Here is a 13,004-nt window from a genome sequence, read left to right on the forward strand (position 1 = left end):
ACGTCAGCTGTTCCCCTGCTGTGCGGACGGCAATTTCTCCTGCTCTGTCCATATTCACTGTGCTACTTATTTAAAACTTGCTCCAATTACACCTCTGGCTCCTCTCTGTTTTCATTCTTATCCCTGGGCTCCAACACTGCCAGTTGGCGCTCGGAAGTGCCGTCTGCACAGTCAACACTTGCTGCCGTGTCATTGGGGTTCAGTAACGTCAGCTGTTCCCCTGCTGTGCGGATGGCAATTTCTCCTGCTCTGTCCACATTCTCACTACTACAGATTTTAAAGTTGCTCCAATTACACCTCTGGCTCCTCTGTTTTCAGTGTTATCCCTGGGCTCCAACACCGCCAGTTGGCGCTCGGAAGTGCCGTCTGCACAGTCAACACTTGCTGCCATGTTATTGGGGTTCGGTAACGTCAGCTGTTCCCCTGCTGTGCGGACGGCAATTTCTCCTGCTTTGTCCACATCCACTGTACTACACATTTTAAAGTTGCTCCAATTACACCTCTGGCTCCTCTGTTTTCATTCTTATCCCTGGGCTCCAGCACCGCCAGTTGGCGCTCGGAAGTGCCGTCTGCACAGTCAACACTTGCTGCGGTGTTATTGGGGTTCGGTAACGTCAGCTGTTCCCCTGCTGTGTTCACGGCAATTTCTCCTGCTCTGTCCATATTCACTGTGCTACTTATTTAAAACTTGCTCCAATTACACCTCTGGCTCCTCTCTGTTTTCATTCTTATCCCTGGGCTCCAACACCGCCAGTAGGCGCTCGGAAGTGCCGTCTGCACAGTCAACACTTGCTGCCGTGTCATTGGGGTTCAGTAACGTCAGCTGTTCCCCGGCTGTGCGGATGGCAATTTCTCCTGCTCTGTCCACATTCTCACTACTACAGATTTTAAAGTTGCTCCAATTACACCTCTGGCTCCTCTGTTTTCAGTATTATCCCTGAGCTCCAACACCGCCAGTTGGCGCTCGGAAGTGCCGTCTGCACAGTCAACACTTGCTGCCATGTTATTGGGGTTCAGTAACGTCAGCTGTTCCCCTGCTGTGCGGACGGCAATTTCTCCTGCTCTGTCCACATTCTCACTACTACAGATTTTAAAGTTGCTCCAATTACACCTCTGGCTCCTCTGTTTTCAGTATTATCCCTGAGCTCCAACACCGCCAGTTGGCGCTCGGAAGTGCCGTCTGCACAGTCAACACTTGCTGCCGTGTCATTGGGGTTCAGTAACGTCAGCTGTTCCCCTGCTGTGCGGATGGCAATTTCTCCTGCTCTGTCCACATTCTCACTACTACAGATTTTAAAGTTGCTCCAATTACACCTCTGGATCCTCTGTTTTCAGTATTATCCCTGGGCTCCAACACCGCCAGTTGGCACTCGGAAGTGCCGTCTGCACAGTCAACACTTGCTGCCGTGTTATTGGGGTTCGGTAACGTCAGCTGTTCCCCTGCTGTGCGGACGGCAATTTCTCCTGCTTTGTCCACATCCACTGTACTACACATTTTAAAGTTGCTCCAATTACACCTCTGGCTCCTCTGTTTTCATTCTTATCCCTGGGCTCCAGCACCGCCAGTTGGCGCTCGGAAGTGCCGTCTGCACAGTCAACACTTGCTGCGGTGTTATTGGGGTTCGGTAACGTCAGCTGTTCCCTTGCTGTGTTCACGGCAATTTCTCCTGCTCTGTCCATATTCACTGTGCTACTTATTTAAAACTTGCTCCAATTACACCTCTGGCTCCTCTCTGTTTTCATTCTTATCCCTGGGCTCCAACACCGCCAGTTGGCGCTCGGAAGTGCCGTCTGCACAGTCAACACTTGCTGCGGTGTTATTGGGGTTCGGTAACGTCAGCTGTTCCCCTGCTGTGCGGACGGCAATTTCTCCTGCTCTGTCCATATTCACTGTGCTACTTATTTAAAACTTGCTCCAATTACACCTCTGGCTCCTCTCTGTTTTCATTCTTATCCCTGGGCTCCAACACTGCCAGTTGGCGCTCGGAAGTGCCGTCTGCACAGTCAACACTTGCTGCCGTGTCATTGGGGTTCAGTAACGTCAGCTGTTCCCCTGCTGTGCGGATGGCAATTTCTCCTGCTCTGTCCACATTCTCACTACTACAGATTTTAAAGTTGCTCCAATTACACCTCTGGCTCCTCTGTTTTCAGTGTTATCCCTGGGCTCCAACACCGCCAGTTGGCGCTCGGAAGTGCCGTCTGCACAGTCAACACTTGCTGCCATGTTATTGGGGTTCGGTAACGTCAGCTGTTCCCCTGCTGTGCGGACGGCAATTTCTCCTGCTTTGTCCACATCCACTGTACTACACATTTTAAAGTTGCTCCAATTACACCTCTGGCTCCTCTGTTTTCATTCTTATCCCTGGGCTCCAGCACCGCCAGTTGGCGCTCGGAAGTGCCGTCTGCACAGTCAACACTTGCTGCGGTGTTATTGGGGTCCGGTAACGTCAGCTGTTCCCCTGCTGTGTTCACGGCAATTTCTCCTGCTCTGTCCATATTCACTGTGCTACTTATTTAAAACTTGCTCCAATTACACCTCTGGCTCCTCTCTGTTTTCATTCTTATCCCTGGGCTCCAACACCGCCAGTTGGCGCTCGGAAGTGCCGTCTGCACAGTCAACACTTGCTGCGGTGTTATTGGGGTTCGGTAACGTCAGCTGTTCCCCTGCTGTGCGGACGGCAATTTCTCCTGCTCTGTCCATATTCACTGTGCTACTTATTTAAAACTTGCTCCAATTACACCTCTGGCTCCTCCGTTTTTAGTATTTACCCTGGGCTCCAATACCGCTAGTTGCTGCTCAGAAGTGCCGTCTGCACAGTCAACGCTTGCTCCAGTGTTATTGGGGTTCAGTAACGTCAGCTGATCCCCAGCTGTGTGTCCGGCAAATTCTCCTGCTTTGTCCACATCCACTGTACTACGGATTTAAAACCTCCTCCAAATACACCTCTGGCTCCTCTGTTTTTAGTATTTACCCTGGGCTCCAGCACCGCCAGCTGGTTCTCGGCAGTTCCATTTTCTCTTGTACCTTCTGCTACCCATCCGGGTTCCAGTACCGTCAGCTGGTTCTCGGCAGTGTCTTTGGCACAGGTACTCCCTCCTGCCCAGCCTGGTTCCAGCACGCGAGCTGTTTCCGGGTAGTGTCAACGTCACTTTGCCTCCAATACGTTGTCCTGTCGTGTTGCGGTCGGGTTAGCCGACTCTATGGTGCCTGCAGTTTAGGTGACTCCTATGTGGGCTGCGGGATCTGGCAATGAAGGCTGGTTCCATAGTGCCAATAGGACAAGCACCCCCTGTAGGACTGTGGGTTTTGGTAACTGCGGCCGGCTCGCGGCCTTGAACTTTTTTTTACATGGGTACCTTCTGCTACCCATCCGGGTTCCAGTACCGTCAGCTGGTTCTCGGCAGTGCCTTTGGATTAGGTGCCTCCTTCTCGGTATCCAAGTTCCACCAACGTCTGCTGGTCCTTGGTAGTGCTTTCTGGCACAGGTACCTCCTGCTTAGTAACCGAGTTCCAGTAACATCAGCTGGTCCTCGGTAGTTCCATTGGCTCTTGTAACTTCTGCTACCCATCCGGGTTCCAGTACCGTCAGCTGGTTCTCGGCAGTGTCTTTGGCACGGGTATTCCCTCCTGCCCAGCCTGGTTCCAGCACGCCAGCTGTTTCCGGGTAGTGTCAACGTCACTTTGCCTCCAATGCGTTGTCCTGTCGTGTTGCGGTCGAGTTAGCCGACTCTATGGTGCCTGCAGTTTAGGTGACTCCTATGTGGGCTGCGAGATCTGGCAATGAAGGCTGGTTCCATAGTGCCAATAGGACAAGCACCCCCTGTAGGACTGTGGGTTTTGGTAACTGCGGCCGGCTCGCGGCCTTGAACTTTTTTTTACATGGGTACCTTCTGCTACCCATCCGGGTTCCAGTACCGTCAGCTGGTTCTCGGCAGTGCCTTTGGATTAGGTGCCTCCTTCTCGGTATCCAAGTTCCACCAACGTCTGCTGGTCCTTGGTAGTGCTTTCTGGCACAGGTACCTCCTGCTTAGTAACCGAGTTCCAGTAACATCAGCTGGTCCTCGGTAGTTCCATTGGCTCTTGTACCTTCTGCTACCCATCCGGGTTCCAGTACCGTCAGCTGGTCCTCGGTAGTTCCATTTGCTCTTGTATCTTCTGCTACCCATCGGGGTTCCAGTACCGTCAGCTGGTTCTCGGCAGTGTCTTTGGCACGGGTACTCCCTCCTGCCCAGCCTGGTTCCAGCACGCGAGCTGTTTCCGGGTAGTGTCAATGTCACTTTGCCTCCAATGCGTTGTCCTGTCATGTTGCGGTCGGGTTAGCCGACTCTATGGTGCCTGCAGTTTAGGTGACTCCTATGTGGGCTGTGGGATCTGGCAATGAAGGCTGGTTCCATAGTGCCAATAGGACAAGCACCCCCTGTAGGACTGTGGGTTTTGGTAACTGCGGCCGGCTCGCGGCCTTGAACTTTTTTTTACATGGGTACCTTCTGCTACCCATCCGGGTTCCAGTACCGTCAGCTGGTTCTCGGCAGTGCCTTTGGATTAGGTGCCTCCTTCTCGGTATCCAAGTTCCACCAACGTCTGCTGGTCCTTGGTAGTCCTTTCTGGCACAGGTACCTCCTGCTTAGTAACCGAGTTCCAGTAACATCAGCTGGTCCTCGGTAGTTCCATTGGCTCTTGTACCTTCTGCTACCCATCCGGGTTCCAGTACCGTCAGCTGGTCCTCGGTAGTTCCATTTGCTCTTATATCTTCTGCTACCCATCCGGGTTCCAGTACCGTCAGCTGGTTCTTGGCAGTGTCTTTGGCACGGGTACTCCCTCCTGCCCAGCCTGGTTCCAGCACGCCAGCTGTTTCCGGGTAGTGTCAACGTCACTTTGCCTCCAATGCGTTGTCCTGTCGTGTTGCGGTCGGGTTAGCCGACTCTATGGTGCCTGCAGTTTAGGTGACTCCTATGTGGGCTGCGGGATCTGGCAATGAAGGCTGGTTCCATAGTGCAAATAGGACAAGCACCCCCTGTAGGACTGTGGGTTTTGGTAACTGCGGCCGGCTCGCGGCCTTGAACTTTTTTTTACATGGGTACCTTCTGCTACCCATCCGGGTTCCAGTACCGTCAGCTGGTCCTCGGTAGTTCCTCAGCCTTCTTGTACTTTCTGCTACGTTTCCAAGTTCAAGCTTTTTGAAATGGTTCTTGGTAATCACTCTGGATCTCCCTGACGAGGACCCTGAAGACGAGGACCCTGAAGACCAACCCGAAGAAGACGAGGACCCCGAAGACGACGACCCTGAAGACGAGGACCCTGAAGACCACCCCGAAGAAGACGAGGTCCCTGAAGACGAGGACCCTGAAGACCACCCCGAAGAAGACGAGGACCCTGAAGACCACCCCGAAGAAGACGAGGACCCTGAAGACCACCCCGAAGAAGACGAGGACCCCGAAGACGAGGACCCAGAAGACCAACCCGAAGAAGACGAGGACCCCGAAGACGAGGACCCCCGAAGACGACGACCCTGAAGACCACCCCGATGAAGACCAAGAAGATGACCCTGAAGAAGTTGACCAAGAGGACAAAGAAGAGAAGACAAGCACCAAGATACAGAAGAACAAGAGACAGAAAACCAAGAAGCAGAAATACAAGAAGCTGCAGAACAAAAAGCGGAAGAACATTAAGCATAAGACTAAAAAACAGAGCAAAAGATAATATCTAAATTATAAGCAGAAGATGACTAAGCAGTGTATGGGGGTGAGTCCGTTCCTCCTCGTGGTGCCCCTGGAAAAGACCTGCTGCTGCAGGCCAAACTGAACGCGGACAAATCCTGTTGTGAATCTTTTGTGACGGGCAGAACGAAAGGTGTAATGTCCAACCTTTTATAGATAACAACTACAGGAATGCCTGTCACAAATAAGAATATGATGAAGAAGAAGAATATGAAGAAGATGAAGAAGTAGAATATGAAGAATGTAAAAAAAAGAATAATACGAAGAAGGTGAAGAAGAAGAAGGTGAAGAAGAAGTGGATGAAAAAGATGCTGAGGATGATGAAGGAGAAAGTGTGGGAGAAGTAAAAAAGAAGGTGAAGAGCATGGAAGTAGTGAAACATAAATATCTGACAAAATATAAAAATACTTAACATAGTTAATATTTCCGTAACTCAGAACATCTTAAAAAAATAGTAATTCCTGCTATTCCATTTGACTGGGCTAAACCTCTATGCCTTTATTGTCTCCCCCACCTCCCCCAATACATTCTACATTATTCTTAGTTGTTTTCCTTCATGTAGAATTAACCTACAAGGAAAGAAAGGGTTTATTTTAATTCCGATATTTATGTCCCATTGACTTGCATTGGTTTCCGGTATCGGAATCGGCGATATCCGATACTTTTTCGGTATCGGTCCGATCCAATCCGATCCGATATTTCCCGATATCGGAAGGTATCGCTCAACACTACTGATAAGGCAATATCATTTTTTCTGAATACAATATTTTGTAGCTTACGTATCTAACTTAAAAATACCTAAATATATCGACTAAGATATAGTTAGTTTCTAAATATTCTTGATGTTGCTTTTTACTAGGATTGAGTTATTTTATAGGTAAAATGTATTTAATTATTTGAAAAAATATTACATTTGAATATCTAAATATAAGAAATACTCACTTGTATACACAGGTATTACTGAACTGTTTCCGGTCACATTATTTTCCCCAACAACAGCAGTGACCAGTAATATGTAATGATTCCCCGGTGTCAGGCCTTCAATTGTATCAGAAATAGAAGTCACAGTCTTGTTGAAAGTTGGATCTCCTAGAATCTGGATTCCATAAGAGCTTGCATTTCCAACTGGTTTCTCCCAACTCAGAGATATAGAAGTGGTGGTGATGATACCAGGCTTCAGGTTCTTCACTACTTCAGGCTCTGGTATAAAACAGAAAATATATAAATACTATCCAACAAAAGCTTGTATATAGTTCTAAGTCTGATAAGATGATATTTCATTTTTTCTGAGTACAAAACTTTGTAGTTTACTTCTCTAACATAAAATACCTAACTATGTTGACTAAGATATAGGTAGTTTCTAAATATTCTTGTTGTTGCTTTTTACTAGGATTGAGTTATTTTATAGGTAAAATGTATTTAATTATTTGAAAAAAATATTACATTTGAAAATCTAAGTGTAAGAAATACTCACTTGTGTATACAGATATTACTGAACTGCTTCCCGTCACATTATTCTCCCCAACAACAGCAGTGACCAGCAATATGTAATAATTCCCCGGTGTCAGGCCTTCAATTGTATCAGATGTTGAAGTCACAGTTTTATTAAAAGTTGGATCTCCCAGAATCTGGATTTCATAAGAGCTTGTATTTCCATCTGGTTTCTCCCAGCTCAGAGATATAGAAGTGGTGGTGATGATCCCCGTCATCAGGTTCTTTACAACCTCAGGTTCTATTAAGAAACAGAAAAGATATGTGCAATGAAAGATTTTACACAGTTCTTAGTCGGATAAGTCAATATTGTATTTTTCTGTTAACAATATTACTTTTAATATTAACTATTAATGTTAACTAGTCAAGCAATTAGTAAAAAAAATCTCATCTGACTATGCTGGCGGCAGAGAGATCATAGATCCTTGGGCAACCAAGGAGGAGAGATGAGGGAGACACAGACCAGGTTCAACAGAGGCAGGGGAACACTATCAAAGGTTTGAGACAGTTTCATTAGACCCACCCATACACTGAATGCAGGTGACAGCGGTATTACTAGGGAAAATAATAGATATAGCTAACCTGAAAAATACTTATGTTTTTGGGTTGCAGCCGCAAGGAATGTAAGGCAATAATCACTGCCTATATGCCTCTAATTCAAACTATCCCTTCTCCAGCAGCTAACCCTACACTGTTCCTGGGGTAGAGTGTGCCGAGCATCGCGTAATAGGGTCTTATGTAAACACGATGACGCAATGCAACTGGACAATCACAGTAATGCCAGTAGACAACATGGCTATGGAATTACAGTGATTGACAGGCAATCCCTGCGTGTCTAATGGCTGGAAAACAGCCACGAAACATGGGGGGTGGCAACTCAAGCATGTGCTTGAGCACCCGCGATACTCGATCGAGTAACGAATGTACCCAAGCACATGTATATATCATGTATTGTTTTTTGCACTACGGAATAGACAGCCATCTAATGTGGGGCAGCCTTAAGGGTCTCTTTCAGTCTCCTGATGTCAATTGTTTTGTCTTCCTGATTTGAACCCTGTAATATCTTACGCTTAGATCTGTTGCAACATTTTGATTCTAGAATTATAATTGGAAAGCAATCTCTCTTAGTAAACAGATTCTCACAAATAAGCCTCCTAATTTTGCTTCTTCACTATTTAACTTCTTTTTCCCATGTTTTGATCCCCACTGTCTTTAGTTACCGTATGTCTTGACGGAGGTAGTTGACATGTTATAGGATATCTGATTGTCATTACTTTTTGAAATAGTCATAAACTTGTTGTGAGCTAAAAGAAATAATAAACAAATAGATGAGCAATACTTACTAGTATAAGCGGATATGCGTAAGCCATTTCCAAGCACATTAGGTTCACCGACAACAGGAAATACTTGGAATGAGTATAAATTTCCAGGTGTCAGATCTTTAATAACAGACTCATTTATAGATGTCTGAAAATACACAGTGACAGGACCTGCCATCTCTATCAGGTAGAAAGAGACATTTCCAACTGGTATTTGCCAGCCTAAAGTTATAGAAGTTGTGCTGATATTTAGTGTTCTCAGATCTGTGATGACATCGGGCTCTGTAGAAGTAAAGAGTCTGACGTTACACTTCAGCACAACACATATATTTATGTATAATAATATATAAAAACATTATTATATTTAGCATAGGTCGTAAATACATAAGAAAACAAAGACTGATGGATTCTAAAGTAGAGATCAACTATATGAAGGAGCCATGCCCAGTTGTCTTATCTTTGCAGCAGAATGTCATTGATTTCTTGTGTTTAGCTGTGGCTATTCAGACATGTCCATCTATACGCCCCTTCATCATGATATGTGACAAAAGGGTACATGACATGTTGGGTGTGGTGTATGAGCTGAGACTGCACCATACACTGTGTTATACTACCAGCATCTTCCTGTATCAGTAACAACCAGAGCTTGCGCAGATCGCCGTCCTTCAACCATTGAAATGTGGCAATCACTGACAGCAGCATTTAAATAGCTCAGTCGCAGGGTGTCAATGGGTAGTCATGGCATTTGGTGCACTGCTCAAAGCCCCCATGGTCATTATTTTAGTACTGAGTTGAAGCTCAGACTGTAGCTAAGCATCGTAGGAGGCCACCAGTTTAATCACATACTTAAATACAGTATTAGATCAAGTGATCAAATGATAACAGCTTTAAGCTAACTAAGAGGACTAAAAAATAAAATATCTTTTTTCAAAATTAGGAAAAAAATAAAAATAAATATAAAAATTTTATTAACTACTGATTTACCCTTTAATAATTAGTAGAAAAAAAAGCAAATTGGATATTGACACGTCCAAAGATATCTGATCTATCAAAATGTAAAATTAATTACCACAACGAAGAGAAATATTGAAATGCCATAATAGTGTTTTTTCCCTAAATAAGTAATACAATAAAAAATATACATTTCATATATACCTGAAAACAGTATTAACATATGCAACTGCTTGTCAAACCTAAAACAAGCATCACACAGATCCATTGACGAAAAAAATAAAAAATAAAAAAACAATTGCAGAATCATATTTATTTTTTGCTATTTTATCACATATTCAACTGAAACACTGAGCTTATAGCTAATCAGAAATCAGTGTGTGGTCATGTAATGCAATTTGCATAGACCCCTCCTCATGATACTATTATCATAACACTGTGAAATGACTCACTTGTGTATGTATACGTTGTATTCTTTTCTCCTTGTACACTATTATTTCCAACAAGAGCAAAGACCATGAATGTGTAATAATATCCAGGTGTGAGGCCTCCGACTGTATTCAAAGTGGTGGTCACAATTCTGTTTAAACTTGGATCTTCAAGGACCTGGATCATATAAGAACTTGCATTTCCAATCGGTTTCTCCCAGCTCAGAGATACAGAGGTGGTTGTGACATTCTTTGTCCTAAGATTCCCCACTATTTCAGGTTCTAGGAAGTAAAGATAAGTTGCAGGTGTATTTTAGTTTACAACTTACCAAGTATCATTCTAAATTATTTACTTATGTGCTTAAGGGCATACCGGTACACCAACAGATTTATCCCTGCAGTAGAAACCCACCTGTATATGTAGATATGGTATTATTATCTCCTGGCACTGTGTAATTTCCCACAAGAGCAAAAACCATGAATGTGTAATAATATCCAGGTGTGAGGCCTCCAATTGTATTTAAACTGGTGGTCACAATTCTGTTTAAACTTGGATCCTCAAGGACCTGGATCATATAGGAATCTACATTTCCATCTGGTTTCTCCCAGGTCAGAGAGACTGAGGTAGTAGTGATGTTGTCTAGTGTAAGATTCTTCACTATACCGGGATCTAGAAAGTAAACACAATCCTGTAGTTATATCCCAGGGTGAAGCATATAAAGTACTGTGGAAGTGTATCATTACTGCATGGAGCAACTCAGGATCTGAGCCAGCTCCAAGCAGTGTGGATTACAGCTATGTGACATATTTGGCACACAAGAATAACTGCTGCGATCACAGTTAACTCCGATCCTAAGCATACAATCCTTTAAATACCACTGACGAGCACATAGTTTAATCTTTTTTTTGGTTGAAGGTAGACATAAATCCATCAAGTTCATCCTTCCTTGTATAAATGCAGGGTATCTAAGGAATTACATGTAGCGCTGTAATATATACGTAATTATATGTATTGTTTAAAACAGTAACAATCAAATAGTTTTTCTTAGTTTTGATAATACCTGTATTAAATGATAAGTTCTTGCTTTCTCCCACTATCATATCTTGAACAACAGCAGAGACTAGAGCTGTGTAATAGTTTCCAGGTATAAGGTTTCCAATTGTAGCAGATGGTAAAGTTGTATTTATGATGAAAGACGGATCCCCGACGATCTGTATTAAATATGATTGTGCATATCCGATTGGCAGCTGCCAAACAAGAGTCGCAGAAGTGGTTGAGATGTCTTGTAATTTGAGGTCTTCAACAACTTCTGGTCCTAATGAGATTAAAAGAAGATAAGTTGATCTAATAAGCACATATGACCGAGTGTAGTAAGCAATGTTATATTGATTGCAAATACAAAAACTTGAATAATTAGTGAGAAATCTCTCTTCACAAAAATCCTGAGTCAAACATATAATTTTTAGTGATGAGCGAGCACTAAAATGCTCGGATGCTTGTTGCTTGGGTTGAGCAAATTGTAATGCTCGGGTACTCGACCCAAGTAACGAGCCCAATGTAAGTTAATGGGAAACTCGAGCATTTTTCTTGTCTGAGGTCTGAAGGGGGCCTAAAAATTGGTCAAATCGATGGAAACAGTGCTCAAATGATATGGGAACAACATGGGGAAGACCCCTGGCAGCAAATCTGACTCCCAGATCACGGCTGTGAACAATGTTGTGAAGTATATTATGCCACTTTTACAATAAAACATACAAAAACTAAGCCAAAAAGGATTTTCCTGGAAAAATTTTTAAGGAACATTCTTTCCGGGGTATTGAGTTGTATATAAGGTAAAAAATGTATATAATACATTGAGCGCACAGCAGGGCTCAAAAGAGGAGGTGTGCTATTTGATTTTTATAGTGCAAATTTGGCCCGAATAGACTGTGGCTGCTATGTCGCATTTGAAGAGTTGCTGAGGTGCCAAAACAGCAGAAAACCCCACAAGTGACCCCATTTAGGAAAATACACCCCTCAAGAAATATATCTAGGTGTGTAGTGAGCATCTTTAACCCACAGGTGCTTTACAGAATTCTAAAATATTGGACGGTAAAAATGAAAAATTATGTTTTTTCCATAAAAATGTTGCTTTAGCCCCAGATTTTTCCTTTTCTCAAGGATTACCAGAAAAAATGGACCATCAAATTTGTTGTGAAATTTCTCCCGAGTATGCTAATACCCCATATTTTGGGCATCACTACTGTTTGGGCACTTGACAGGGCTCAGAAGGGAAGGAGTGCTATTTCACTTTTCAAGCACAGATTTGGTAGGAATAGACTGTGGAATCCATGTCACATTTGAAAAGCTGTTAAGATGCCAAAAAAAAACAGAAACCCCTCAGAAGTGACCCTATTGTGAAAACTAGACACCTCAATGAATTCATCTTGAGATATAGTAACATTGGACTCATAGGTGCTTCACGAAAGTCTATTACATTGAAAAAATGAAAAATTACTTTTTTTCCGCAAAAATGTTCTATTAGTCCCACATTTTTCACTTTCACAAGGGTAACAGGTGAAAATGGATGGCACAATTTTTAAATCAATGTGGCCTGAGTACACTGATACCACATATGTGGCTTTTAACTACTTCTTGGACACACGGTGGGGCTCAGAAAGGAAAGTGTGCTGTTTCACTTTTGGAGCACATTTTTGGTTGGAATAGATTGTGGAAACCATACGGCATTTTTAGTGCCCCCAAGGTGCTAAACAGCAGAAACAACCCACAAATTACCCCATTTTAGAATCTTCAGCCATCACTGAATTTATCTAGATGTATAGTGACCGTCTTGGTTTTCTCAAAAGTTTATAACATTGGGACGCAAAAATTAAAAATGATATTTTTCAATTAAAATGATCTTTTATCCCCAATTTTTTTCTGTTTCATAATGGGTAGTAAGAGAAAGGGAACCCCAAAATATGTCAAACAAATTCTCCAAAACGTAGCAATATCCCATATTCCATATGTGATTGGAAACTTGCGGTTGGATACACAGCACGGCTCGGAAGAGGAAAAGCGCTATTTGGTTTTTGGAGTGCAGATTTGTCTGGAATA

The 13,004-nt window shown here is 43.7% G+C and overlaps 2 protein-coding genes across 2 annotated transcripts in view; both read right to left on the reverse strand.

Annotated features, from left to right (window-relative positions):
- LOC141258110 (receptor-type tyrosine-protein phosphatase eta-like) overlaps positions 1-13,004 on the reverse strand; it is a 228,931-nt gene that overhangs the window by 142,062 nt on the left and 73,865 nt on the right. The gene's annotated exons all lie outside the window — the stretch shown is intronic.
- The window catches only part of LOC141257841 (receptor-type tyrosine-protein phosphatase eta-like), a 54,413-nt gene that overhangs the window by 11,865 nt on the left and 29,544 nt on the right, over positions 1-13,004 (reverse strand). Inside the window, exons 6-11 of the mRNA XM_073672854.1 lie at positions 10,969-11,223; positions 10,320-10,577; positions 9,932-10,189; positions 8,553-8,810; positions 7,193-7,450; positions 6,661-6,918 (exon numbers count right to left, since the gene is read on the reverse strand). Coding sequence (XP_073528955.1) covers positions 6,661-6,918; positions 7,193-7,450; positions 8,553-8,810; positions 9,932-10,189; positions 10,320-10,577; positions 10,969-11,223 — 1,545 coding nt within the window. The remainder of the gene's footprint in view (positions 1-6,660; positions 6,919-7,192; positions 7,451-8,552; positions 8,811-9,931; positions 10,190-10,319; positions 10,578-10,968; positions 11,224-13,004) is intronic.

Source organism: Phyllobates terribilis, unplaced genomic scaffold (genome assembly GCF_046119375.1).
Source record: "Phyllobates terribilis strain yellow unplaced genomic scaffold, ASM4611937v1 Scaffold_3__8_contigs__length_932513732, whole genome shotgun sequence".
Taxonomy (NCBI): Eukaryota; Metazoa; Chordata; class Amphibia; order Anura; family Dendrobatidae; genus Phyllobates; species Phyllobates terribilis.